Consider the following 27,665-nt stretch of genomic DNA (forward strand, 5'->3'; position numbering starts at 1 on the left):
GCATGCGCTCGCTACTACCTTCCGTGAATGTCTTGGTCTTCTTCTTGTAATGATTAGAGTAGTACGTCGCTTTCTTGGCCGACGTCTTTCATTGATGGGCCTAACTTTAAGTAAGCAAGCCCATTGTGCCAACCCTCATCAACAACAGAGAAACTAACTAATCTATCAGGGCATAAAACTAATCCAATCGGTATTACATGGGCCTTTGATGATTTTTAATAGAAAAAACTGCGATTGAAAATTTTTGGATAACTAAAAAGTAGAAATGTAAAACCTACAAAAGTTATACGAGTATCGTGTAGTTCTTCTATGCTAGTTCTAGGTAAGGAATCTCTTATTAATCCATGCTCCAAAGTCCAAAGTCCAAAGTCCAAACCACAGGGATGAAACCTTAAAAGTAAACTCTCACCAAAAATTGCCTGTAGATTAGATAAATTGGAAAATGTGAAATGAGGGTGGATTTTATAAAATGTATTTTGGCTGAGTTAACTGTTAAGTTACATTTTATCGGAAACATCGTTATCTGCTAAAAATAGTAACTTCATCATAATCGTTTATTTTGCCATTGATTACCTAACAAAAAAATAAGTAACATAAGAGGGACCGTGCGATGCGAAACATTCGGTACGCTCAACCACAGAGTATAGCTGCCTCACGTGGTCATGCAATCATATAGTAAAATATTTTAAAAGAAGTCAAAAAAGCCCAATAGCAGCTGCAACTGCCACCAGAAGCGGTCGAGGGTAATATCGTCATTAGAACACAATAGTTCACATCTTCTCTCCCCCTAACGCGTAGCCTCCTTTAACTACAAACCAAAAAAAATCAAAATACCTTTCCCCAATTTTGGCTTATATCAAATTAAAATTAGCTGTAAATAAAGAGGAGGAAAATAAGGCGGGGAAAAAGATCACGATTCACAAAAAAAAAAAAGTTTATTGGAAAAAATCATAAGTGTTTCGTCTTCTTCATCGGAGGTTCGTTTCTTTTCTTTTTTTCTTTTTTTTTCGCCCTGTGTATGTGTTTAGGTGCTGTAAATTATTTTTTTGTATTATTATACCTTTATTTTGGGTGTTTTGACTTTTTTTTTTTTTTTTTAATTAACTATTTCTCTCTCTCTCTGTGGGTGTGGGATTGATTGAGGAATTTCATTTAAGTTGTGTGAACCCAGGAGGAGGTTTGATTTCTGCTTTTGGATAGATTTTATATTTCTAAAATAGGATCGGAATTTAAAATTAGCATTACTCTGTGTGTGTAACTGTAGAATTTTTATGGTTCGGAATCAAATCGAGAGCTTTTATGGGTTTTCAATTACGTTTCTTGATTTCTTATGTGTTTCTGGGTTGATTTTGCAGATCTGGTGTTTTCAATTGGAGAAACTAAGGTTCAGATTTCTCGGTGATTTCGTCTTAATGGTTAGGCTATTATAAATTTCAGGACGTGATTTAGTGGTTTTTGTTAACCGTAATTGAAAAAAGAGAGAGAGAGAGAGAGAGAGAGAGAGAGAGAGAGAGAGAGCATATGGGAAAGAGGAACACGTTTTGTGATAGAAATTCAAATAGAAGGGTTAGATCTAAGGATAAGGGTTCTGATGAATCTGATGAGGATTATGTGATTTCGGAAGAGGATGAAGAAGATGAATCTGATGCTGATCTCAAGGAGGAAGAGGAGGAAGAGTATGCCTCTTCTGTAGACGGTGCTGAACAACCATCCTTTGATGGTTTTGGTGTGTCTGATGCCGTTGAGGATGATGATGAATTTGATGACGTAAGGGAGGAGGAGGAAGAAGATGCGGTGCTGAGAAATGTTGAGTGGCCTAAAGTGAAAACAGGTCCTCGTGGTAATCGGAAAATCACCGGAGGATGTAAGTCTAGGAAGACTAAACAGATCGTATCTGACAACGAGGATGTGGATCTTGATGATGCCGATGATGATGAGGACGAGGAGATGAGTAATTCAAGGAAGATTGTTGGAAAAGTTGGGTCTTTGGATGGAGAGAAACAGCCAAGAGTAGGTTTAGGGAAGCGAAGGAGAGTTTTCTATGAGAGAGAGGATGATGAAGATGGAGACTATCCAGAGGAGGATGGCGAGGAAGAGGAAGAGAGGGATGTGGAAAATGTCAGGTGTGATAATGTGGATTTGAATTCCTTGCATGATGCTCAAGATGGAAAGATGGTGGCATTGGAAGAGCAGGACAACGAAACAGAAAAGGAAGATGATGGAGATTACGAGGATGAAGATGGGGATGAAGATTTTACTGCAGATGAAGATGTATCATTGGACGAGGAAGAAGAGGAAGAGACAATTGCATGTAACAAAAATACAGTCAAGGTTTGTAAGAAAAGCAAGCGTAAGCGAAGATCTGGAGTAGGGCGTAAAAGAAGAAAGAAATGCTCTGTTGCCAAAACCCGTTTAACAAGGGGAAGAAAGAGACGTGGGAAATACACAAAGAAAGGAGTTGATGAAGATGAAGATGATGATGATGATGATGGAGATTTTGTAGATGACTGCCTACCTGCAAGGAAGAAGGCGAAGACGAAATCATCAAGGCCAAGGCGTCGGTATAACGTGCCATCAGATTCAGACATTGCATCCTCTGGAGAATCTGATTATGAGTACACAATCTCGGAGGAGGAAAGAGAGCAGATAAGAGAAGCCGGTAGTTTACTGAGAAGTAGTGTGAAGCATGCATCATCTATAAGACAGACCACGGTCAAAAAGGATTTACCTCAGCTTCGCAAGTCTCCTGTTAAGAAAGGTGAAAAGAAGGTAGAGATAGTGAAAAGAGATGTGATGAAAAACGTTTGTGGGATTTGTCTGTCTGAGGAAGACATGCGAAGATTGAAGGGAACGCTGGACTGCTGTAGCCACTACTTTTGCTTCACTTGCATAATGGAGTGGTCGAAAGTAGAATCTCGCTGCCCACTCTGCAAGCAGCGGTTCAGAACAATCAGTAAACCTGCAAGATCTACACCTGGAGTAGATTTGAGAGAAGTTGTGATACCTGTACCTGAACGTGATCAGGTTTGTTTTTACTACTCTTTCTATTGCTTTACGCCTATAGTGTCTTTAGTCGATCTATTGCTTATACTGGTATCCTCATGAATGTTCGTTGTGGTCTTCTTTTCAAATGGTATTCTTCAACACTCACATTTGAGGTCCAAATATACATTCCTTCTTGTCGCAGTTTAACATGTCAATACATAATAGTTACCCTTAACATCAGATTTCTCACTTAGACGGGTCAGATGCATGATAGACGAGACCTTATCAACTTTTGTTAACCTATGGACGTGGTTGTGTTGTGTTTTTATGTCACTTCTTCTGTGATTATTTATCTTATATGGGATTTTACTGTGTGCAGGTCTATCAACCTACTGAAGAAGAGTTGAGGAGTTATCTCGATCCCTATGAAAATATAATATGCACGGAATGTCACCAAGGTGATGATGATGGGCTTATGTTGCTTTGTGATCTTTGTGATTCATCTGCCCATACGTACTGTGTTGGTCTCGGGAGGGAAGTACCTGAAGGAAACTGGTACTGTGAAGGTTGTAGACCCGTTGCACTTGGATCAGCTAGTTCCCAACCGCATATTACATCCGAGCAACAAAGGGTTAGTGGCTTTTACAGTAGACCATCACCTGTAGTAGTTTCAGGGCAATATCAAGATATGTCTTTGCTAGTCTCCCCACGTACACCATTTTTCAATGGAGAAAACCTATTTTCTCCAAGGCTTCCCAATGGTGATGTTCAAGGTTCTTCTCCATCCGGCTTAGGGGCAACCACATTATCAAGAAGAAGGACGCTTCACAGACACATACAAAATATTATCAACAGTGATAGACTTATTAATATGGGTGCTAGAACTGGTGGAACATCGACTGCTAACTCGAGTGATGGTTTCGTGACTACACAAATAGGTCATGGCAGAACAATCGACCCGTCTCAGCCTGCAGCGAGACAAGAAACAGGGGCGTCGTTGTATACAATCTCTGGGGAAAGACTACCAAACAACAATTCATTGATATCTGCCCATGACCCTGAGCTTTTGTCTCCAAAGTTAGATGAATTTGGAAGCGAAGATACATTCAGACATTTGTCTAATGATACATTTCTTGGCGAGAGACCTATCGATTTAGGATTACGTCATGGACTGGCTCAGGGTGATCCCTTGATTAGTAATCAACAACATCTACACAGCTACATTCCAAACACAATGTCTTCTATGGGAGGAGAACGACTGCAACAACGAGTTAAAGCCCATCTCAAAAAGTTGTCCAGTAAAATCGACTTAGGTACACATTATCCAATTCCTTTTTCAAGCTCGTGGTTTAACCTGACTAGTATATACTGCTACTCTTTGCTTTACGCTATAGTTTTCAGTATCTGATTGTGAACCGGAGTTACCTTAAGGGATTTTTTCATCTAGTGGTTAAGTTTAAACTTTATAGGGACACTATGATTGACGTTGTGTACACCTTGGATTAGTTCTTCTCTGCATGACACTTCTTTTAGATAGTTTTGGATATAGCTACATATTTATTTGCCTAGCTTATTTTCAATGTCGACTATGGCCTGAGGCACACATCTAGTTTCTTCTTTGCATAACTCCACCCTTTAAGACAATAAGTTAGATTCAATTCTTATCTGGACTCTGATTGTAGTGTTTTGGGTACTCGTTCTCTGTTTTGTTCAGGTCAAACCACTTTCGAGGAGATTTCCACGTGCTCAATACACACGATACTGGCAGCTTGTGGACTTGAACATAAGAGCAGTGAAGTGCATCTTGTTCCGCCACCAGTGACGTGTACTCACCATCATATGACACCTGGCAGCAGCAGAAGTAGTAGCAGCAGCAGTAGCAGCCTGATGAAAGGGTGTTGCTATTCTTGTTTTGATTCATTTGTAGAAGATGTAGTTAAGATGATTCTAGACACAAGACAACCCCATTGGTTGAGTCTAGGGCTCCACTAAACCACTTGCTTCAATTGTTTAGATTGTTAGAAAATTAAATTCTTTTTTTTTTCTCGTCTTTCTTCAGATGCTGCATCTTTATTTTTAGAATTGTATATGAATATGATGAACAAGTGCGATTATTTCTCATTGAAAAAAGAATTTAACTTTTTTTATGTTCCACTGATACTAAACTACTATGCACTGTCCAACAAAAAGACAAAAACAGTTTTAACATATGAAAAGCTTATCAAGTTCGATACAAACTGTGGCCTTTATCCGAGTAATAATTGAATTTGGGCCACCGGCCCACCATAAAGATTTTAAGAATTAGCGTTTTTATCAAACTCTTGCCGACACGCTGTTCATAAAACAAAACCAAATCCAGAAACGACACGCTGTTTTACCTTTGCAAAGATAGAAACGGCGGAAAGTGTAGTAGAGCTTAGCAAAAGTCCCACATCGGATACACGAGACGAAAGAGGCACTTGAAACAGGGTATAAAACAGAGACTCATGACACAGAGCAAATCACTTACCTGGACGGGGTCAACTCGCGATCAAGAAGACGAGTGGCCTAGGCTAGTGACTTCCATTGCACATACCGGAAGGGTGCTATGCTTAAGGTCTTCCCAAGAGGAAGAGCCTACGTCATTATTTGTGGCAGGGGGGCTTTGCGTTCGCGCAGGCCCCCACCATTTCTCTCAGTCTTAATCTTTTAGGCGACCAGACGGCAGATTGTGTCTGCCTTCTGGAGCACCCTGATCAAAGGTCTCTTGACTAAGTCGTGCCATTTGTCTCAGTCTTAATTTTTTATACCATTGATTGTTTAACTGAGCAAATTCTTGTTTTGTTATATGATATCACTTAGCAACATATATGGATAGGTCTACAAATATAAAACGTTTAGCCTCAAGAGTGTTATCCAATAATGATCTAATGGGACCTATAAGTTCCGTGATATAGTTGCAGAGAAACCAAGTGATCGATAGACCGACATATCTCTTAGTGGACAAAGATCTCTGTCAACAGTATTTACAGACTGGATAATACTAAGGAGAGAATACAGAATGACACAAAAGGGGTTAAATGACACCTAAACATCAACAAAAAAAACGGAATGCTTCTTCCCTCTGGATTCAGAGCTCAGGAAATGAGTTTAAGACATGCCGTTCTCCTCCTCTTCTCCCCCGAGTAAACCCAATCTTCTCTTGGCGACTTTCGATCTGTAACACCAAACCTCGAAAGCTTCTGTTAAATCCGGATACAACCCATTCTTGCTTAACCATTCAGTCAATATCTCAGCTTGGTCAGCAGATGGCAATGCAAGAATTATCGATACAAAGGAAGATTCCAAAGCTTGCCATATCTCTCCATCAATTTTATACCTCACAACAGATTCAACCTCCTCATCTCCCGTTACCACTGACTCAACAAGAGGCTTTGTGTTTCTTACAAAAGCAAGCCAAAGTTTCACCATCTGAAGCCGTTTCGCTGTTGGTAATATCACTGTTCCATAACCGATCGCCTCCAAGACTTTTGAAGTCACCTCGATGATCTTAACTCTTATCTCAACCGTCTCTGTAACTGATGTTTCCAACTTCTCAACTACCTTGACTAACTTCTCAGATGTGTCAACCCATGTTACTACAAATTCCCTAACCACTTCCATCTTTGTTAATATCTGAAAAGCCCACGACAAATCAGACAGAACCATCCTAAAAGACCCTTTTTTGCTAGTCTCCTCAGACTCCAAAGGTTTGAAAGAGAGTTCTTCTAGACATTGGAAGAATCTAACAAACAGACTCTTTACACATTCTTTTACTTCAAGCTTGATTTCTTCATCAGCAATCAACAATGGTGCATCATCATCTTCGGTTATCATATACTCAATCTGTTCTTGAGCCGAGGACTTTATGTCTCCCAAGGGCAAAGGCGGGGACGAAGTAGCAAACCTAAAAGCAGATACAAAGATACCAGTAACAGCAGACTGATCAACTGGTTGGAGACGAGCAAGAACCGGCTCTGCTTCTGATCCAATTCTAGGTGCAATCCGTAGAATCTCTTCCTCTTCGCCTTCTTCCCATGGAACAGCTTCCAAGTAATTCACACAAGCAGTGATAATCTGCGGACAACTAAGTTCTTTAGCTACACAGAGGATCCCCAAAGCACTTTTCACGTTATGACAGAGGCTATCCTCATGGACATCATCAGAGTCAGAGACAAGATAGAGAAGTCTTAAGAGATTGATATGATGATCATAATCTGATTCTTGACAGATGACTTCAACACAGTAGCGTGAATCAAGAATCTTGCAAGTAGGCCATTTATCAGAGAGACGGTCAGCAAAGTACTGGCTTTTATCAGTAAGGATCTTGGAATGGCAATAGATCCAATCGTCCCTGCCTTCCTCGTTTCTTAGTCTAACAACTATGTCACTACTCGATCGATCACCAAATGTATATGAAGCCTCGGCTTGATTATCCTGCTGAGAGACAAAAACCAAGAAAAAGAAAACAAGGTAACATTTCATTAACAGAGAAGAAACCCACAAATCAGTAAATCATCTCTTGTTTAGTGTATATATATATATATATATATACTTACACGAGGCTCCATAGAGCAAAAAGCTGGATCCTTTATGTGTATTTCAGCACCTGAATCACCATGAAAAGGGGAGCAAGAACTGAGATCCATTTACATACAAAAAATTGCAGACTCCTAAACCCAGAAAAAACAACAATCATCATTTCACACTAGTATGAGAGAGTTTCAGAGATGAAAGACGATCCGAGTATAGAAATGCAAGTTCAGTAAACAAAACGAAAACAGAAAGCAAGCAACTTTCCAATTATGACGAACTCATCCCCAGAAATAGAAAGAGAACAGTACTTTATTAAATGTCGAATCTTTTAAGATTCTCTCTCAGCAGTGGTACTTCTTCTTCGAAGATATCATCAAAAACTCCACCCGATCGATCTACTTCGCTCTCTCTCTTTCTTTTTCTTTCGTTGGTACAAATGATCTTTTCAATGCCTAGTTGATGATGTGTGTCAGAAATTTGCTGGGCTTAAAGGACAAATCTTTCTTTCTTCTTCTATTGTTTTTGTTTTTGAGTATTGAGTGACGTTCGCCTAAAATCTAGTTGGGTCACTTAGTGGGGTCGATTTCAAATGTTCTTTTGGGCTTTCAGGCCTCTTCAAGGTTTTATGATTTTAGTTACTGTAATAATTCCTTCAATTCGTATTGTTACCATTTACGTTTTTACATTGAAGGATTGAGGATTGTAAATGTAAGATCAAGTCCTCTCAATGTGTGTTACTTCCCTTATTCAAGTATTTATATGCTCTTTGCCTTGTACAGGCTTGTTGCTTTGAAAAAAATGCCAAGACTTGCTTGAACTTGAAGGAGGAGTCTCTCTTCTTACTAATGTACATGAATATGACTAAACAACAACAGAAAGCGATATCGATTACCGCTTTTGTTTACATATCAAAGGAAAACAATGTACATGTTATTTAAACATTACAGAAACAGAAAAGCAACTTGTAAGCAAAGGGATGGTATGTATTTGCTGAAAAGTTTCTTTCTCTTCTCATAGCTGCCCAAGTTTTTCCTGTCACAACCAACAAGAATAAAACCCAATTTCAGTTTACACTCTACAAGAAACACACAAAGGTTGATGATACAAAAAGCACGTAAAAATAAGTAAACAAATCGATTTAGAAAACAACCTGAAGCATCTGCATTAACTTCGGATGTTGTTCCAGAAGCTGACACAGCTTCTCGCGGTCACTCAATAGAGACTGCAGAGGATTTTTTAAGAATTATCGTGAGCTGTGGCACATAATACTACTAACCAAAGCAGATCAGTGTATTATTTAGTGTGGATTACGTACCTGAATGGCTTCAGGGGACTTGAAGTAATCATGTAATGACATTCCAGATTCTTGTTGCTGGGAAGTCCCAGCTCCTTGCTGACCTTGTACAGCATGATGATGTGGCTGTTGCTGCACCTGAGAGATCTCTTGTTGTTGAAGAGGGTGGTAGTAAGGCTGGACTTGCGTCTGTTGCATCATCTGCATCTGATGCATTGGAACCTGAAATGGGTTTTGCATTGATACTCCTTGCTCTGATGGTTGAGATATCTGTATGGGTGGTCTAACGTGCTGAGGAGGCTGCATAGGGCGCTGTAACTGTGAAAGCTGCATCGATGGCAGCTGAGGGATGGACTGTTGATTGAGTGATTGAGGAATAGAGGGAACCGACAACATAGTTTGCGGCTTATCACCTCCTTGATGCGAAGGATTTCCATAGAAGGGCACAGGGATAGATGACGGCCTGTTAAAATTATGGGATGACATTAAATTGGGGGGAGGGTAAGAGGTCATTCCGGTTCCTGGAATAGATAGATTGCTAGACTGATGATCAGTCGCCGGACCACTCTGTTGTTGTTCAGCGGTACCTGTGCCTGCCTGGTTGTATCCAAAAGATTGTACTGTAGATGTCCTTGGTGGTAACGAGGCATATGGGTTCGATGAGTATTGGGGAATTGCTGAAGGGAGCGGTGGCATAAGCCGGATGGGTCCTCCTGAAGATTGTGTTCCATGACTAATAAACGGGGAGGATTGATTAGAATGAGAATCAGAAGAATGTGGTATCACAGGTGAGACTGACGGAGGCGGCACTAGAGGTAAGGGAGGCTGGTTTGGCATCATTTTCTGTTCATAAACCCCCCGACCACTGAATCCACCATGAATATGGCCCGTATGTTGCTGACTACTCTTGGAATAGAATCCCTGAGGACCCACTCTAGGATCAATCAAATTTTGTCCTGATGATCCTGGCATGTTGTAAGCAGGTACAACCCCAGATTCAGATATGCCAGCGGTCTTCAGAGGGGTCATTTTCTTTGATTCGTCTGCTTGCTCAACAAATTTTCTGTCAGAAGTAATGCTTGGTTCACGAATCAACGACATCTCAGGGCGTGAAACAGAAATCCTTGATGAAAATTCGCTCTGAGCGTTTTCATCAACATTAGATGCCACAGGTGTGCCCATGTGAGAAAATTGACTACTTCCATTTGCATCACTCTCGGTTTCTTCAACAATGGAGTGAGGAGAGTTTTGTTCAACCATGACGGGAGCAGGCTGCATAAGGTTCTCATCAGGCTGAAGAAAGGTGTCATCAGGTCCTTCACACTCCTCACCATCAAAAACTATATCTATTCCTTGTAGATCATCATCAGGATCGGCTTTGAATTGTTTTGGTTTACCTGCAACTTTTTCAGTATCTCTAGCAGGAGTAGGATTTTTCACTTGCACAACAGCCTCTCCAACCACAATGGTGGAGGCATTTTGGCCTCGTTCTCTCTGTCTGGCCATAAACTCATCAACATGAATAGATGGAGGTCTACCACTGCTAGATCCTGCTCGTGAAATGGTTATTGCATTAGAATTACCAGCTGTATCAACACTCCTTTCCCTAGCAACATAATCATCTACATGCATAGAGGGAGGCCTGCTGGTATTCGGCCTGCGCTGCCTAAAGCTATCTCTAGATGGACGAGCAGGAGGAAGGGATACAGAACCCAACCCGCGTTGAACTGAACTTTGGGTCGGTATGTCAACAGAAGAGTTTTCGCCTTTGGCACGCCTGCTAGAGCTCTCCAAAGTTGGTGGTTTCCTTTTCGCAGGGAGAGATGACTGGGGCAGACGCTCAGGTAATGTTTCAGGACATTCCCACCAGAACTTGTCTTCAAGTCCTCTTTGATAGAGATCATCCTCAATGTTTTCAGACTCCAAATCAACCATATCAAAATTCCCAGGAGAAACAAGAACACCTTTGCAGGAGATAATATCATCAATATTCCCGTCTTTTAGCAACGACAGCAACGACCGAGATGCCTTCAAATCCACAAATAGAATACGGAAGTCAGTGCTAAGAGGAAATCAACAAAAGAAGTGGATGATGCAAGAAAAGCGGGGATGAGGTAGTTCGTACCTCATGCAAATAGGGTTTCGTCTCAGCTGTTACTGAACTATCAGATCCCATAGTCACTGAACTCAACAGTGTCACCATTTGTTCAATCAAACCAATGGTTTCCTCTCTAAAAGTGTCTGTACCACTATACTCACTTGGAAGGCCAAAAAGGGATTTAAGTCCTGCAACCTTCTTCGAGTCCAAACTGGAAAAATGAAGAAAATTAGACTACAGAGAATTTAATTAATGTGTTAAATATATATGTAAAAGGAATGGTTTGATATACTAGTTGGAACCATTTAAATGTAAACAGCATGTCTTCTGCTTGTTAATTTTTAGGCTTATATTGATTAAACAAAACCAGATTAACGAAACTGTATGCATGCACCAACTTAAACTAAAAGGCCTTGGCAGACATTATGTTTCTATCGACATACGTAGTGAAGATGGCCATACAAGGACACGTCGCCTATCAAAGTTATTAAATCCTATCAAATTTGTCTTGTATTGGGTGAGCAGAAATTTAGTAGATTATGAAGAGTATGGGAGTCACCTTTCACCATCAAGGCATAATCTGATGGAGCCCACGCTCAGAACGTTTACTGCCTTAATTGCAAGACTAGAGGACCCATCTTTTGAATTAACTGAGTTCAATAACTTGATCCAGCAAGACAGAAAAGGGGGATTCTTCTTCATCTCTAGTTGATTGAGACTCATATTACTAGTGTCACACCACCTTTCAGCAGATACAGGTTCTTCGGCCCCAGAAAACAGATGAAGCAAAAGTGAAACCAGACCATTTTGACCTTCACCACATGAGACCAGGTCTTTGAAAGCGCAAAGACAAGATAATAGCTCATTGCCAACAGGCAACACCTGTAAAAAGAAAATCATTCTTCGTAATCACATTTAAATTAGGAAATATTACAAAGATATCTCTTAGAAGAGCTCATCAATATTTCAGAATCTATTGCCACAAACAAACAATCATAATTTATAACCCGTAGCATATTAGATGCAGCAATTTTACCATGTTTCCATAGGGACTAGGCGAGCAACATAAGAATAACACAAACATAATTATATCTGGAAATTGATAAACATAGATCACTACAATGTCGACAAAATTTAATGTACCTGACAGAACTTCAGCACAAAGGGAAAAATCAATGCACAATCTTTTGCACTCAAACTGGCCAATCTGTGCAAGTTAATGTAAATACAAAATCGATTAGATATAAATGTAATCTAGATAAGGTAATCCTAGTACAATTAGGTTCCGTGTTATAAACGCACCCAAAAATGGTAACGTTAAGCAATCCTGCAGAAAAAAAGACTTACAGCTCTTTTTTCTGACAGCACGAGAGAGGCACTTGTGAATCGCATAGTAGTGAGATTGATCTGAAAGCTGGAATACACCACTGAATCACACTAGACTCGGACACAATTCCATACTCTAGAACCCTGTTTTCACTTGGATAAGTGGCATCATAACATCTTTCCAGAACTTCCACAAGCAGTTGAACAATACCCTCCTCTAACAGTAATCCCTAAAGTGAATAAATTTCAGGTGAATAAGAAACAAACAAAAAAGTGAAGGAATACTATGACATAAGGCAAAGAGTATGACCTTCGCATGCGGATGCTCTAATAAACTAGCCAGAAAGGTAAGATATCGGTAGACCTGAAAGAGAGTAATGAGACTGGTTAGGAGCAGCAGTACATAGATAGCGAGTTAGAGAGGTCGAACAAACACCATATAAGCTTCAGTGTCTCTTGTTGATGACTGATCCAAAATACCATCTCTGATAGATGAAAATATGGGCCGCAGAAGGATAGAAGCATGTTCAACCCTTTGACATGCAATACGAACTACGAAAACCCGAAGCATATCCTGAATGACCACCAATGCCTGTTGAAGAATAAGACAATCCAAATCATGCTGGATAGATGATAACAAAAGCAAAAGCAGCAGACACTGGAGCTAACTAGACATAGAGGAACATACAGATACGGCATGATGTTGGATAATCTTTGCAATCTTGTCAAGATTAGGTGTTAAATGGTTTATCAGTTTTTCAAGTGGACCAGGCTCCAGATACCAGTTGATCTGTTTCTCCTTCTGTGGACCCATCAATGTCCCAACCGCCAACTTTCTGAGACCACTTAATAAGGGCATGCCACTCTTCCAAAACCAGACTCCTTCTTCGGGGAGAATATCACTCTTGCAATGAGAAATCAACGAAAAATAAAGTATAAGATAGTATATGGAGATATTCCAGTTGATACTATTTACATTAAATGAATACAAAAAACATGATCGAAATTCCATCACAAACGTTCAGATGAGTCATATCTATTCGGCTGGAAATATATGTTGAAAATAATTAGTGGAAGTGTAAGATTTCCATACTAGAATGCAGAGGAAACTACAGGTCTCCTTTGGACCCAAGGCAGGAACAGAGGACGTCTGGACACCCGAAAGAAGAGTGTGGAATAGCCCAGGAATCCATCCATAAACTGGCCAGCAGACAAGGGCGGACACAATGAGGTGGCACACTGCTCCAAAGCTAAGAGCAGAGTCCGGATAATGGGAGGACAAGTCAGCTGCACAAGCAGCTAGCTTCGGGCTGGAAAGAAAACAAGCCATTGTGGCTCAAAGCTTAACTTTGCTTAAAACATACATGTGATTAATACTATTAAAACAAAAGACAAGTAACTCACCTGACTTCCCGATGTAGCCTTAGGAGTGCCTTCATCAGTTTGGTGTTTCTATACTGCTCCTTAGTTCCCTTTAGACAGTAAAGACAATGTCAATGACCAGAGGGGATAATGAAGACGCATAATCCCGCAATTATAGAGTCTCAACAAAGTAAAATAAAGGCAAAAGTTCAGAAGATATGGCTTTTGAGAGAAAAGATTAATTAAATTCATTCCGCAGAGTCAAAACAATTGTTGATACATGATGAAGAAACTAATAATGTTTAGAGCAACAAACCTGTAGTCTTTGCAGAACAGATATCAAAAGGGAAAGGGAAGGAATTAACAAGTCCACCAAGCTTTGCTCACGATTACGTTCAGACAAAAAGTCAGAAATAGAACTGCATCCATGATCGTCATCGACTAGATAATCTGCTTAGTACAAAACAAAATAACTAGTTGGGTGTCACCTATAATCATCAAACGATTGATGAAAAATAACTGAAAACATCGTGAACCTATAAGAAGAAAGTTCTTGAAAGAATAAATAGAAAAAACAGTTATCCAGTCAGTGGGTGATTTTAATCTTTCCCGGCATCTCTTATCATCAGTCTAAATCTGAGAATCAAATGGTAGCAGCAATAGAGGAGTTGAATAAAATCATAGAATAGACAGTAGTTTACCATAAATATTCGAGGACCTCTCAAACATGAAGCTGCAGTTGACCAAGATAGCATACACAACTGTAACCGCACCCTCGTCATATAAAGCAGCAGCAACAGTCTGTACAAAGCACAACATTTCAGAACACTTAGATGACTACAACATCCAAAAGAAAAACAAGTAATTTCTGGACAAAATTATGGGGAAAGATAACATACTATATTATCTGAAATCAGCGCTAAAATCCGAAGTGCTGTTGTCAACTGTGAAATTGATGAATCAGAAAGGTTAACACCTTCAAAAGATTTCTCAAAGATAACTTTTCCAAGATTATCTAGGACGTTCATCTCAGAGACATTTGTTGATTCTCCAGCACCATTCTCAGTCGGTGTTAAATCAAGTGCAAGGATGCTTGATGATGATAATTGGGCGTCTCCTCCAGAAGCCAGGACAGCAGCATAACGTAAAAGCCCAACTACACCATGTTTGTGATAAACCACACCCGCATCAATCCATTTAAGTAATCGTGAAGGAGCATCCTTTCGATTAGAACCACCGAGTGACAATGTATGCAAGGCCTTATGAAGGACTGGGGCATGTTCAATCCAAGCATGCAAGCATGATGCAGTTGAATCAGAGACTATGACCTCAAAAATCTCAGCAGCTGAGTGACATATTGCTAGATTAAGCGGTGAAATTCCTGAAAATGAACATGTTAAACAAGTAAGGGGTTTTGAAAGAAGATAACCAAGAGACTACGTCAGGGTAGTAAATTCAGAGATAAACAGCAACGATACCACTATTTTCAACTGCTGGCTCCATATCCTTGGCTGAATGCAAAGCTTCAATCAAGACTGCTAAAGCCTGAAATTGATCAATAAAGTATATTAGTGAAAGCCACGAGTATCCCTACTCCAATACAAAATGCACCAATCAGAACAAGTGATTTAACAATAAAGAGAACACTAGAAGAATTTGCACAAGAAACAAAGAGATAAACAATTTTGTTATCGTCAAAAATTACGTGACCAGCACAGGGGAACACAGATGCAACATTTTTGTTCACTAATCTCCCAAAAAACTCCCACTATAACCAAAGGTTTAAACTTCGTGAAGGTAGCTAAAAGCACCACCAAACACATGATTTTTCAAACAATCAAATGTGTGCCATTACTTCACCATAAAATGGTTTACCATTTATCAACTTCAGAGGCAAAGAAGGAGGAGAAAATGAGAATTATGAGAAACCACGATGAAGAAAAAGAGCAGAAGTATATTCTTTTTCTTGGTACCAGATACATACCTCTGGAAAAACACCTAACGTCAATAAAGCTTCACGCCCACAATCAGACCTACACTTGCAGAATGCCTTCCAGTTAATTTCAAATGAAGAAAAAGACAAATAAAAGCAGATTTTGGCACACCGAGACATGGCATCAAAATATTTGTCACCTAGAAACATCACGCAATTCCCATAAAATCCATAGAAATTCTTCTGTTTGTTGTGTCGACTTGAGCAAACGATCTACCGCACTCACCTGAATGAAGTATGTAAGAAATAGTAGGATACAAGTATAAATCTACGCATGTAAAGTGAACCCACCACCCTCAAATGCATCTCAAGATTTATTCCAATTTCCAGTAAGCTGCAAGTAAATCCCTTGGATATTAAAATTGAAGCATAGTGGAGGGGGACACACTCCTCCTTGTTCAGATCAACAGATCCCTTCAGAGATTGTATTATTGTAGCAGTCAACTGAGGATGATGTAGCAAAAAGCTCAATCCTGGAAAACAGAAGATACATGCTGAATTACAACTCGAATGCACATAATCATCAAGTCTATTCTAGTGGGTAAGTTAAATAAGAATACCTGTGCGTGAAAACATAAATGAAAGAATTATGTTGCCAATAAACATTGCAATATCAGTAAAGACATCCATAATATCTCCAACTTTAGAATGCAATCCAGGCATTGAGAGAAGTGCTGCTGACAAAGGAAGAAAACCCCGCTCCTGTGCATTGTCAGACGCTTCAAGTAAGGTTTTTTAATTAGAATACCCTCTAAAAATTTTGATTTCAGTGACATAATAAGAAGTGGAAAAGATAATTCCATTCCGACACGCAACATATTTAGCAACTAAAATAGTGCTTAAATATCTATGTCAAAGACTAATTTAACCTAAAGATTTACCTTCAGAAGTGCCAACATGTGCGAATCAATTCCAGAGCTAAAAAAGGGACATGCCCATGAAGCAGTTAGTTTACTCGTGGCCTTGTATGACAACCACCCTTCAGAATGATCAGAGACCAAACTTCTTTCTGCGTAGGCTGATGGTGAGGGATCTTCAACCGATCCAAGTGACTTCATCAGCTTCTGAATATTCAGCAGTAACACCGGTTAGAATGTTAAATGGTTGGTTTACTGATTGTAAAAGCGAGAAATTATAAGCAGAAACAAACCTGGAGCTTTTGAAGTTGTGACTTAGCATCAGATAGCATATCCAGATTTTGAGTTGCAGGTCCATGAGAATTGGAGAGACCTTCCAGTGCTGACAGCACTGCAAACTGATAGACAGAATATTAGTAACAATTTTAACATAAAGGGCATATCAACATAATGCCAACAAAACAAGATTCTTAATATGGAGAGTACCTCATATCTTGATATAACCTCGTAAATTCTCAAACGACGAAGAATATAAATTGCAAGAGAAGCAATCTCATGGCATGGTTTCTGCATAAGTAATTTCAAAAGGAGACAGTAGCCCTCACTCTTCCCAGATGGGATACTTCCATCTTCACGAGGCCACCAACCTAAAAATCCTTCACACCCAACTGAATGGCGTGTAGCCTGCTCAACAACTCCAAGTAACAGCAAAGTAATGGTGGTAGAATTCTGAAGATCATGACCAAACAAATATACAAGTCGATCCATCCCACCCGAATTGACAAATTGGAGGCAGCCTTCTCGGCCAGAGCATAATAAAAATGTCAAACTTAAACCTAAAAGAGTGGCTTTTCCCTGAAAAAAGAAAATTAATAACAATTGACCTATTAATATTACAAATTTCTACCACCAGCGTGTGAGAGCTAAAAAGAAAATGTAATACCTTTGAAAGCTGTGGAAGGACAGTACATAAAGAATCTCTTTCAAACTGAATATATGGGCTCAACATATCAACCAATTGTTGGGAAGTAGCCAAATAAGTCTCTGATTCAAGAAAGTTGAACACTCCAAGTGCCACATCTGATTCTTGAATTTCATTGAGATCAAGAATATCTTTCTTAACCCTGTCAACTATATCATGGAATAACCCAGAATCTAGAGAACTGGCCACGGCCTGAGAATTCTTATTCTTTAAAAAGAAATCTACATTGTCTGTAACATAAGAAGAGACCCCAGACACTACCGTATCCACAAATTTATTTACTACATCATTAGTAGCTAGCTTATCAAAGACTGTTAGCAGCAGGTGCAACAATCGCTTTACTTCCACAGGCACATCTACAGCAGCCAGGGGGAGAGATACTATGTCTAGAGAGGATAGACATTCCTCTATTGTTCTGTTAACTGAGTGCAATACCAATGGCAAGTCCTCAAGATTACCCTCAGTGGAACTCACAATATCAGTTACAGAACGACCTTCAAGAATGATATTGTACTGCCCCAAATCTTTCACAATGTTCCCATAGACGATCAAGCTCAAACTCCGATAGCTACCTCTAACCACCAGATGGTTTGTTACAACAGCCTGCAATTTCGATGAGAACAGTTTAAATTTTAAGAGTAGCCAAAAGTAATGCGAGGAACTGAAACCTGCAAATAGGAATGATTGACAACTTTTCTGATAGCATAGAGGGAGACTGAACGTATGACACACAAGATGGCATAATTAAAAGGTATTCAATACTCTAAAGACCTCTCACCCCCAACCCAAATTAAACCCCTTACACCTACAACAACTCATTTACTCCCTCTATTATGTCATAAAACCTATTATCAGAAGACAAATATTTAATCTAGCTTACATATATACACATCTTTAGGGGAGTATCTACAGCTGTAAACCATATTTCCAGCCAACAGTTATGGTAGCCAATTACTCTGGTCTAAGACATAAAACGTACGTAAGAACCATTCCCAAATGTTATTACCAGCATCAGTCGCAGATACTAAACTAATCAATCCCAACAACCGAAAAGAAATGAAAGTGAAAAGAGAAAAATATCATTCTATAGATAAATCAAGTTTAACAGTTACCTCCACTTCCAAAGGGTAGGGCGCTGATGGAGTGTAAAGAAAAGGATTACAAAGTCGCTTAAACTTTGATTCCCCTTCACATCGTACGAACACTTCCAATGCAAATGAAGGAGGTGAAGTTGCCCTAACGAAAATATTGTCAACATTTAGATAACCAGCCATAGATATCATCCACGCTCAAGAAATGTTGTCTAAGTCATTCACAAAGAACAGAAATCTTTAGCTGAAAAATCTAACTACAAGTGGTCCAGCTACAATATCCTTCACTATTTTTGTTTCTAGAAGACGAATTGACCCAAAATCTAGTTTTCTCTGAAAGTGACTACCACGGATGAAAAAGAACCTTTACTTTAGAGTCTAGACATGTCAAGCAAACCACAGTTTCAAAATATCATGTCTGCAAAGTTCAGTTTTTTTGTTAGAGTAACAAGTGCGGGGTTTTCAGAAATTCTACACAAATTTAGGTTTCTTATCATCCTCCCTTCAAGTGACAACTTGTCACTGACAAGAAAATAGCTAATCGTGGACTCTAACATCCAAAACAAAGCTTAACATCAAAGAGTCAATCGAGATCACAGCTACAGAGTCGACAACATGGGACCAAGCATTTCAACAAGACTTCTAATAATGGATATTACTACTTCAAGATCCTCCATAGTTAAAGTCAAGAACGAAATGTAATAATAATACACAGTCAAAAAAAAAAGAACATACCCGACAAGAGAAACAGCTTGAGAAGATGAGGATGCATTCTGCTCCAAAAATTCGCAAGCTGTGATAATTACTGGCTCAGCAAATATTACCTATAAGAATTTAAAGGGAACATAAAATAAATCTTCAGTAAGCGCGAAACCAAAGAAGTAACTTCTGACATTGGAATGACTGACACACCACCATATGTACTACTTGTTCCGACCAATCCCGTACAAGTAAACCGTAATACTATGAAAGCAAGCATTTTTTACCAGTTTAAGAGACTGAGATACAACAGAACCTAATCCAACCACTAGAAGCTCAGCAAAAAAGAACAGGGAAGCAATTCAAGTGTATTATTATCATAAACTAAAGATTGAGGTTACCTCGTCAACATATTCGTCCAATTGAGGATGAACAAAGGTCTGAGCGAACAGAACACAAGGCTCAGATCGTACCATGTCTACAGGATGATGGCCAGTCTTCTGGAATAACGTATTCCTCTTAGGTCAGCCAGTATAAAACTGATTCAGCCTCGTTGCTAAAAATCTGAGATTGTTAAAATTACGTCTCTGAATTAGATTAATCACACACGAAAACGCAACTTAAAACACAAATTCAAAATCGACATCACCAAGCAAAGCCCGTTTCTGAGGGCTGCGTGAACTTAATTAAAAGCTTACTATGTCAATAGCAACAACTAGATCACGACTACTTAATCTATGTAAAAGTAGTTGTACAAGAAAACGGAACAGTTATTAGGTTTTAAAAATCTCTCTACTTGGGGATCGAAACAGACCTTAGAAAAATTGTGCTTTAGAAACGAAGCCACAAGGGGGAATGCGAAGGCAATATATGTTTTAAGAGTATGAATCGAAGTAGCTTACCTGTGAATTCGAGAGAGCACGCACGGCGCAGGCCGAAGAAGAAGAAGAAGAAGAGGAAAAACAAAAACGTCGTTGTTTTTTTGGGATAACCCGGCGGGGGTAGCCTCTTTTTGGTTAACCGGCGTTAAGCTTTCTAGGGTTGGCCCGGTCGGTTGGTTATATCGATTTAAACCAATAAAATCAAAAATATTTGTGTAGACAAATAAATTACTTGCTTGCCCACTAAGAGGGGTTAATATATTTTTGGTCTTTTTTTTTTTTACTATTTACCTTTTTTTGACAAGGATGTAGTTAAAATTAAAGTACAAAAAAAATGATAAAAAATACATTGTAGTAACCTTTCACATCTATTGTTCCATTCACCCTGGACTTTTTAATATACAGAGCGTGATAAAAAGAAGGTTTCAACATTGATAATTTTACTATGCTGAAGTTATTGATTTCTATCTACCATATATGATTTTACTTTACAATATGTTTGGTCCTTTTAACTGATTTTGGTTTTATGTATGGATACCATGTTTGTTTTACTCATGTGTCATACATAACAAAAAGAGATCCTAGTATCCTACTACATCAAAGGAGAGACAACATGTCATGCTTCCAAAGTTAATAAACACAAACGCTTAATTAGTCTCTTAAGATTTATGACACAAAGTACAAACACTGACAAGTGACAAGTTATTAAACTAATATAGAGATAAGCACCTAAATCTTAGATATTGGTACACAATAAAAGTGCTTTATTACTAAGTTGAATTGTTTAACACATTACACATACGACTTCATACTAAATGATCTGGTGCGAACTCCAACCTCTGCTGTCTGCATCAGCCAAAGATTCCATCTTCTTTCTTCTTTTTTTAAGATTCCATCTTCTCCATCAGCCAGTCTAATTTCCTGTTCAAGACGAAGGAGAACAAAGAGAAACAGGTCAGACAACTTAGACTCTAATCACAACGGCCTTCTAGAAACGCTTTAGATGTGATTAATATTCCTATCTACCCAAGAAGGTTTCTTATTCTGATTCCTGAAGCCACATATAGTTCACACAAATACACAATATCAGTAAAATCAGAATAGTCAAAGCTGTATTTGATGAATTGAGAATTTTCATTAGCAAGTAAACAAAGAGTAGAAAGATAATTTGTTGATGATCTCAGCCATGTCACCAAAACAATTCGTTGAGATGGTTCTAATTGCCTTACAATTCAATCAAACAGAAGTCTAAAATGGCCAGATACCATGGTATGAGAAAGCAGATATGACATAAATCAAAACATGCACAAGTTCAAGTCAATAGATACCTTAAGTAAATTTGGTTCCAAGGCTTTGCGTAGGAGCTGGTCTACAGAGGATAGGATAGTTCTCGTGTTGAACAAAGGTACACCATACCTTAGCTTGATACTCGACAAGTGGTCCATCAGGTTTCTCTCTAGCCATAAATGTAATGTAGGACTTGGATCTAGATCCGGTTGTATAATTACCTCTCACCACTTCCACAAACTCCACATTGAAGCCCTTGAAACAATAAGAACCGATTCGGTTACATTACATATACTTGAACGAAGAAGATAGAGCGTTAATTAGCGAAAAAACCTTGAAAAAAATACCAACATTTATTTCACTCTTCTCTTGGTTGTATTTTTGGAGACAGAGACAAGCCATCTCTGCAAAGTACTCACGGTAGGTTTGGCCGAAACTAGGGATGTCAATTGGTCTAAGCCCTGGCTGCCCATGTCCAAATTAAATTGGACCGGTTATGGTCATGATCAAATTTGAAGCGGTCAAATTGACCCAAAACCAATTTAGCCCATTAATAAATGGTCCAAACTAATCTGGACATGGGTTGTCCAATAAACCTTAAATATTAGGGATTCTAAATTTGGGGAAAAAAAATTTCTTCAATTATGATTTTTATGATTAACCTTTAGTAAAATTTGCTTCAATTATGAGTTTTATGATGAATTTATGAGTTTTGTATGAACTTAATAGTTAGATGAACTTATGTCAATGGATTGATATGTGTTGAATTTATGAGTTTATGATGAACCTTTAGTAAATTTTGGTTCAATCTGCACATAATGGACAGACCAATTGGTCATGGTCTTATTTGGTTTGGACATATTTGGACATAGGTCTATTTGGGTCTTGACCATACATGACCATAAAATGTATGTGTCCAATTGGTCATGCCCATTTGGACATGGACAGCCCAATTGACATCCCTAGCCGAAACCCGCAGAAAATTCCAAATTACTCACTGGTTTAATACCTGAGAAGCAGTACCTTGGCCTAAGCCCTGGCTCCACGTAAAACCCCTGAACAAAAAACAAAACAAAGATTAGATTCTCTTTATACAAACCAAGCTAACAAATTAGGATCGGTTATAAAAAAGGGGTACCTTGCTCTCGACGACAAGGCGTTTATAGCGACGCCACTTTCCTTCAGCCTCTTGATCAGACAATTCGTTTTCCTCTTGAGAGGAATGATACTCGAGACCCTCAAAGCTGTCCACATCCCATTCAGGGACGGTCCACCACGTCGGCTTCATGAGCTCATCGTCTGAGTCCACGTATTCCTCATCGCCGCTCTCTTCAACCTCATCGTCGCACTCTTTATTCTCATCGTCGCTATCTTCTATATCTGTGTCGGACTCGGCCTTACGTTTTGTCACTGAAGCAGAAGCAACAGGCCGTGAAGATTCTTCCATGGGTTCTGTTGTCTCCATCAATTTGGTTATACCGGAGCAAACCCTAAAAAATTGGGTTTATGAGAGAAGTAAAAACCTAATGTCTTCCCAAGAAAACCTAATTGGATGTGGAATCCACAAGAGTATTGTTTACTTTGTCTTTGCTGTATAAAGTGATGGATATTGAGATTAATAATAACATAAATTTGACCAAATAAATAGACGAAACCGCACGTCTTATTAAAAGTTTCTTACGGTTGTTTGCGATCTTGTGAATTGTGTTCTGTAAAAATAGAAATATATATGGTTGAATTAGACTTTACACAAAAGAAAGAGGAAATAAATCGGGAATATAATTGACTTAGGAATCAAATATTGGAATTTTGTTAAATTTAGGATTAGACAATTAATCCATTCTAGTATATATGGTTCTGCTTTCCGGGTGGAAAACTTCATCAGAATTATGAGAATTAACTTTGTTGAGGCGCTGGCACTGCTTTCAAATCCATCAGCTTTCTTTGCATTAGTTTCGCTTTTTAACAAGTTGTGACTAAAATTAGTTTTCAAAAGAACCTTTGCATGCACAGGATATACTAGCTTACGGCTGGAGAGACAATAGTAAGCAATCGTGGCTCAAAGCTTAAATTGCATAAAACTTAGACATCAGCATGTGCTCGTCACTTTTGAGTGTTGTGACAATTCGATAGCAGCAAACACAGTGAACACTAGCTTGCAAAAGTAACACCATGAAAAACAGAGGAAGGCTATGCTGTGCAGTAATAGGCAAAATGATTGTTACTACGGAAGTTATTTAGTAAAGATAACAAATAGGCACTCAAACATCAAATCTATAGATATTATTGAAAACAAAAGGGGAATTTCTAGTACTAAGTTAATTAAAATGTTTACACCACGTTAACGATCTCACTTCATATCAGTTGCCCTTTTGCGAACGTCATCAAAAGAAATCCCAATTACTGAGGATACTTCTACATCAAAGGAGACATGTCATGCTTCCAAAGTTCATAAACACAAACGCTTAATTAAGTCTCTTACGATTTGTGACACAAACACTGACAAGTGACAAGTTAATTTAACTAACATAGAGATAAGCACCTAAAACTTAGATATTGGCAACACAATAAAAGTGCTTTTATTACTAAGTTGAAATGTTTAACACATACGAATTCATACTAGATAATCTGGTGCGAACTCCATCCTCTGCATCAGCCAAAGTGATTCCCATCTTCTTCTTCTTCTTCTTTTTTAAGAGTCCATCTTCTCCATCAGCCAGTCTAATTTCTGGTTCAAGACGAAAGAGAACAAAGAGAAACAGGTCAGCAAACTTAGACTCTAATCACAATGGCCTTAGTTCTACAATCACTTTAATTAGTAGAATCTCTTGTTATCTACCCACAAAGATTTCTTCTTCTCTCAAGTGATGCACAGTCATAGACAGTTTACAATTCCAATTTGCACTTTGTTTGTTCATGATATCCTCCATGTTGAATAGTTGTAGTAGTGACAGAAATGGTCATCCAAGACAATTTGTTGAGATGGTTCTTTGACTATATCTTTCTAACAAACATGAGAGACTGACTGCACGATATGACCTAAATCTAAACATGACAGATTGAATGCACGATGACGACATAAGTATATCCAAATATTGCACAACTATAAGCTATAGAAAGTATCCAAGACAAAAGAAATGCAGCTGAGTCGAAAGTTTCAATTACCTTTACTAGTTCTGGTTTGACAGATTCGGAGTAGGAATAGGAGGAGCAGGTCTACAGAGGATGGGATAGTGCTCGTGTCGAACAAAGGTAGACCAAGCCTTACATTGATACTCGACAAGAGGGCCATCAGGTTTCTCCCTAGCCATAAAAGTAATGTACGACTTAGATTTAGGTCCTCCTCTAAATGTACCTCTCACCACTTCCACAAACTCCACATTGAAACCCTTGAAACAATCCCAGAGAAAAACGAACCAGAATTAGTTTTGCATATATACAAACTTTTTGTAAACGAGTTGAGCATTAGTAATTTGCCAAGGAAAGCAAAACCAACATTTTTGGCGCTGTTCTCTTGGTTGTACTTTTGTACACAATTAATGGCCCTCTCTGCAAAGTAATCGCGGTAGGTTTGGCCACCACCCGCAGACAGTTCCAAACTAACGACGGAATTAATTCGTGAGTAGGAGTACATTGGTATAAGCTCCGGCTCCACGTAAAAGCCCTAAATATCAAAATCAAAAGCACACACACCGCGTTAGAGACAAATGATCAAGTTCATTATTATTATTATACTAATAATAACAAAAGGTAACAATAAAAAAAAAGTTCCAACCTTGCTCTGGATGAGCTGGCGTTTAAAGCGGCGCCACTTTCTTTCAAGCTCTTCATCGGACATTGCATCTTCCTCTTGAGAAGAATCGTATTCGAGACCATCGAAGCTGTCCACATCCCATTCAGGTTCGACCCACCACTTGGGCGTTATGGTGAGCGTACCTCCAGAAGAGTAGGAGTATTCCATTACACTCTCTTCCTTCTCATCGACGTTCTCTTCTTTCTCATCGCCGCTCTCTTCTTCTTCTTCTACTGGACCGGCCTCACGTCTTGCAAGGAATTTATAATAGTGGGCCAAAGCTTCACTCACGGGTTCTTCTTCTTCTTCTTCTTCTTCTTCTTCATTCTTATCTTCAGATTCTTCATCGCCGCTTGCTTCAACCGAGTCAGACTCGGCCTTACGTTTTGCCAGGAAAGCAGAAGAAGCCTCTTCTTCCATTGGTTCTGTTGCCTCCAGAAACTTGGTCGAGTCTCCTATTGTCGTCATCGTCTCTGGTGCGCAATTTTTGAGATCCATCGATTTATCGGATCCGCCACCAAAAAAAACCCTAAACAAATTGAGAATTGGGGATTTTTCGAAAAGTTTTCTCTAAAACAAAGAAAGAAAAAAAAAAAAAAAAATACCTAAATGCTCCATAAATAATAGTATAGCAACAAGTCCGGAAGTCTCAAATTACCTTTTGCCCAGATAACATCTAACTTAATTACGCTACTGCCATTCTAATATTTTACTATTTTAAATCTTAAAAATATCCCAATTCCAGCTGTCCTAAACGTAGTTTCACATTTATGACGCTGACAGTAGTTCGTACTACGTTCCTTCATCATTTTGTCTATCCGCACACGCAAATAATTAAAATCCCATATACAACAAATTTAACTAGGGAAGTGACTGATTTGAAATTTCCTTCTATGCCCATTTCTTATATCATTGGTATAAGAGAAATCGATTAACACTAAAATCATTTGAAGTTTCGTTTACATAATAAAAAGTATTTAAAGACGACTATTTTGTTGTTTTAACTTTTAAGTAACAACCATATATAAATTACTCCTTTTTTTTTATCATCTGATTACTATTGAAATTAAAATTACTCCTTTTTATACAAACTGAATCAGCTCTCTCAAATTATATTAGTCCTTCTATCCCAAAATAAAAAAGTTATTGGTACTTTATAATTTCACACATGCATGCAGCAGCAGTACTACGGTATTAAAAAAATAAAATAAAAAATAAGTTGAGGTTAATTACACTCACTAGCTATCAAAGTTCCTATGATTATATCTAACACTACTTATTTAAATTGTCTATTTTGGTGTATAATTGATAAATTTTGTCATCTTACACGATGCCATTCAATATATAGACATCAAACTGATGATGTTATCTTTTTTACAACGACGAGTATAATACAGCCAGAACTTGCAAGACAGCAGGAGGCATTAATGGCGGCCTGAAAAGTTTTCTCGGGCACAGATGTTAATATCCTATGGTCCAAAGTCCAGACAAGACAGATCCTATGATCCAAACGGACGGTCCGATTTTAGTACTAGCTAAAGCTAATGTTGTCTTATTATTATAAATATATATTTCTCTAACCAAACCAAATGGAATAAGAAAGAAAAGGGCTGTTTATATTTATCCCAATATCCGTGGACCAATACGGTGTGTGTCGTAGGTACTACTAGGTAGGGCTATCGTACAATATACGACGAGGAAACCCCAGAGAAAACGAAAAAACAATTATAATTTGAGTTCACACAAAATCATCGACATTTTGTTCATGTTGGACTTGGACTAGTTTATTCCAAAATACTGGATTTTTCTGCATGAAAGAAAACTAGCTAAGTTAAGATGTGCATTTTATTAGTGTGGTTCAGGAAGGAAAAAGTTAATTCGATCGGTTCGTTTATTAAAGGTTAAGAAAATCAATTATATCTGAATTTCTGCATAAATTTGTCCCTAAAAAAAAATAAAAGAGAAACTCTAAAAAATCGCAAAACACTTTTTACTTGGTCAGGAAAAGAAAATGAAAACGTGTCTCTCTTACAAAAAAAATGTTTATCAAGTTTCAAATACTCTTATAATTCAATTTTCAAATCATAATAAGTATGTGCTGTATTACCATTTTAAACGAACAAACAAAAAAAGTAATGTGCTGAACTGTAGAAACTTATACTGATCTCTCTCTCTCCCCTTCTTTTGCGTGTTAGTGTGTGTGTTGTCCATATGTGAAATCTGCTTTTGCTTCCTGAACCCTTTGTTATTTTGCTTTTTGTACCCGAATTACAACAATGCATATATTTTTATACCCTATTACACACATACAAGCAGAAAGCAGTTCCAAAAACTGGAGAGCTTTGTAATCCTCTTCGCTGCTCTGAGTGGTGCTCTCTTCTCTCTCTCTCAAAATCCCAGGTAAGAGCTTCTTCCAAAAACTGGAGAGCTTTCAAATTTCTTATTTTTTTTTTTTTTTTTTTT

At 38.5% G+C, this 27,665-nt stretch overlaps 5 protein-coding genes across 7 annotated transcripts; 1 reads left to right on the forward strand and 4 right to left on the reverse strand.

Annotated features, from left to right (window-relative positions):
• On the forward strand, positions 806-5,127 carry LOC104744710. Of its 2 annotated transcripts, none has more exons than XM_010465798.2 (4): positions 806-977; positions 1,356-3,024; positions 3,365-4,298; positions 4,700-5,127. In XM_010465798.2, the coding sequence occupies exons 2-4, from the start codon at positions 1,522-1,524 to the stop codon at positions 4,975-4,977; spliced, it is 2,715 nt and encodes a 904-aa protein (XP_010464100.1). In that variant the 5' UTR covers positions 806-977; positions 1,356-1,521; the 3' UTR covers positions 4,978-5,127. The 2 variants fall into 2 exon arrangements, with proteins under 2 accessions (XP_010464100.1, XP_010464101.1); XM_010465799.2 differs by lacking the exon at positions 806-977 and adding an exon at positions 1,072-1,177.
• Positions 5,861-8,103, reverse strand: LOC104744711 (BTB/POZ domain-containing protein At3g05675-like). The gene is made up of 3 exons (XM_010465802.2): positions 7,848-8,103; positions 7,563-7,612; positions 5,861-7,443 (listed from the first exon to the last, which is right to left on the reverse strand). Exons 2-3 carry the CDS (start codon positions 7,572-7,574, stop codon positions 6,115-6,117), a joined length of 1,341 nt encoding a protein of 446 aa, XP_010464104.1. The 5' UTR covers positions 7,575-7,612; positions 7,848-8,103; the 3' UTR covers positions 5,861-6,114.
• Positions 8,330-20,264, reverse strand: LOC104744712. The gene is made up of 28 exons (XM_010465803.2): positions 20,144-20,264; positions 19,643-19,805; positions 19,278-19,366; positions 18,564-18,687; positions 17,413-18,054; positions 16,956-17,324; positions 16,763-16,867; positions 16,494-16,676; positions 16,173-16,314; positions 15,904-16,085; positions 15,753-15,838; positions 15,604-15,652; positions 15,098-15,164; positions 14,519-15,000; positions 14,321-14,420; positions 13,936-14,069; positions 13,662-13,729; positions 13,351-13,567; positions 12,946-13,161; positions 12,694-12,849; positions 12,568-12,621; positions 12,279-12,487; positions 12,075-12,138; positions 11,491-11,813; positions 10,959-11,142; positions 8,855-10,861; positions 8,690-8,761; positions 8,330-8,571 (listed from the first exon to the last, which is right to left on the reverse strand). The coding sequence occupies exons 2-28, from the start codon at positions 19,715-19,717 to the stop codon at positions 8,551-8,553; spliced, it is 6,420 nt and encodes a 2,139-aa protein (XP_010464105.1). The 5' UTR covers positions 19,718-19,805; positions 20,144-20,264; the 3' UTR covers positions 8,330-8,550.
• On the reverse strand, positions 20,753-22,909 carry LOC104744713. Of its 2 annotated transcripts, none has more exons than XM_010465804.2 (5): positions 22,548-22,909; positions 22,382-22,464; positions 21,761-21,845; positions 21,451-21,664; positions 20,753-21,043 (listed from the first exon to the last, which is right to left on the reverse strand). In XM_010465804.2, exons 1-4 carry the CDS (start codon positions 22,872-22,874, stop codon positions 21,452-21,454), a joined length of 708 nt encoding a protein of 235 aa, XP_010464106.1. In that variant the 5' UTR covers positions 22,875-22,909; the 3' UTR covers positions 20,753-21,043; position 21,451. The 2 variants fall into 2 exon arrangements, with proteins under 2 accessions (XP_010464106.1, XP_019092459.1); XM_019236914.1 differs by having other exon boundaries at positions 21,451-21,655; positions 22,548-22,903.
• On the reverse strand, positions 23,790-25,809 carry LOC104744714. Its single transcript, XM_010465805.2, has 4 exons — positions 25,185-25,809; positions 24,906-25,073; positions 24,575-24,798; positions 23,790-24,137 (listed from the first exon to the last, which is right to left on the reverse strand). Exons 1-3 carry the CDS (start codon positions 25,698-25,700, stop codon positions 24,580-24,582), a joined length of 903 nt encoding a protein of 300 aa, XP_010464107.1. The 5' UTR covers positions 25,701-25,809; the 3' UTR covers positions 23,790-24,137; positions 24,575-24,579.

This window comes from Camelina sativa, chromosome 15 (assembly GCF_000633955.1).
Source record: "Camelina sativa cultivar DH55 chromosome 15, Cs, whole genome shotgun sequence".
NCBI classification, from domain to species: Eukaryota; Viridiplantae; Streptophyta; class Magnoliopsida; order Brassicales; family Brassicaceae; genus Camelina; species Camelina sativa.